Source organism: Acanthisitta chloris, unplaced genomic scaffold (genome assembly GCF_000695815.1).
Source record: "Acanthisitta chloris isolate BGI_N310 unplaced genomic scaffold, ASM69581v1 scaffold30064, whole genome shotgun sequence".
Classification (NCBI taxonomy): domain Eukaryota; kingdom Metazoa; phylum Chordata; class Aves; order Passeriformes; family Acanthisittidae; genus Acanthisitta; species Acanthisitta chloris.
The window spans coordinates 4,947-5,778 of NW_008668095.1; the positions used below are offsets into that span (position 1 = coordinate 4,947).

The window sequence follows — 832 nt, forward strand, 5'->3', positions numbered from 1 at the left end:
ATTCCTGCTCTGGAGGGAAGGGGGCAGAAATTCCTTACAATGCCAACAGTGCAGGTGATGGTGACCCCAGCCATGAGGCCGTGGGTGATGGTGTCTGCCTTGTAGGGGTAGCGGATGGAGTCATCGTTGCAGTAGAAGCCTCGTTTGTATGGGGAGTTCACCAGCGTCAGGATGACGAAGGGCAGAGACGCTGCAAGGCAGAGAGAGGGGAGGGCTGGGGACACCAGCTGGCAGGCTCCACACTGCCACACAGCACTACATGTTCTCCCCACCCTTCATCCCCGGGTCTCTGCTCCCCAGTGCCAGGGAGTGATCCCCTCTGGGATCCGGAGCCACCAGCACCCAGGGCAGGAGGACTTGCACCCGCCAGTTCACCAGCCCTGATGCCGATAGGGCCCTATCAGGGCTCACAGCTGCCTGCAGCACCCAGATACCAAGGACACAGCCACGACTGGGCACCTGCAGAGCCCCCACGGCTGTCCCACTCCTCCCCAGGCACAACAGCGGCAGGGCTCGAGCTTCTGCCCTCTCCTCACACTTCCCGGAGCCTTTCAGTCTAGAAGGACAAAGCTCATTAAAATTAATGAGCACCATCATCTCGCAAACCTGTTTTACAGCAGAGAAGGGCCCCCAGATGGTCCCAGCAGCTCCAGGAGAGCCAGCGCCAGGAGATGCTGGTGGGTGATCCAACCCAGGCACAGTGGGACCCCACTGCACTCGACTTCCTTTCCACAGCCCTTGCTCCTGTTAGCCCCTCCTCGGGGCTCTGGGGAGATCCTGCCCTAGCTGGGTTGGTTCGGGTGAGGAGGGTTTGCCACTCAGAGTGCCACAG

At 60.7% G+C, this 832-nt stretch overlaps 1 protein-coding gene across 1 annotated transcript in view; it reads right to left on the reverse strand.

The window, feature by feature from the left end:
• Positions 1-255, reverse strand: part of PPAP2C (phosphatidic acid phosphatase type 2C) — a gene marked incomplete at its 5' end in the record, with an annotated part of 1,661 nt that extends 1,406 nt beyond the window's left edge. The window contains one exon of the mRNA XM_009072775.1: positions 39-255. Coding sequence (XP_009071023.1) covers positions 39-255 — 217 coding nt within the window. The remainder of the gene's footprint in view (positions 1-38) is intronic.
• Between the last annotated feature and the right edge of the window lie 577 nt (positions 256-832).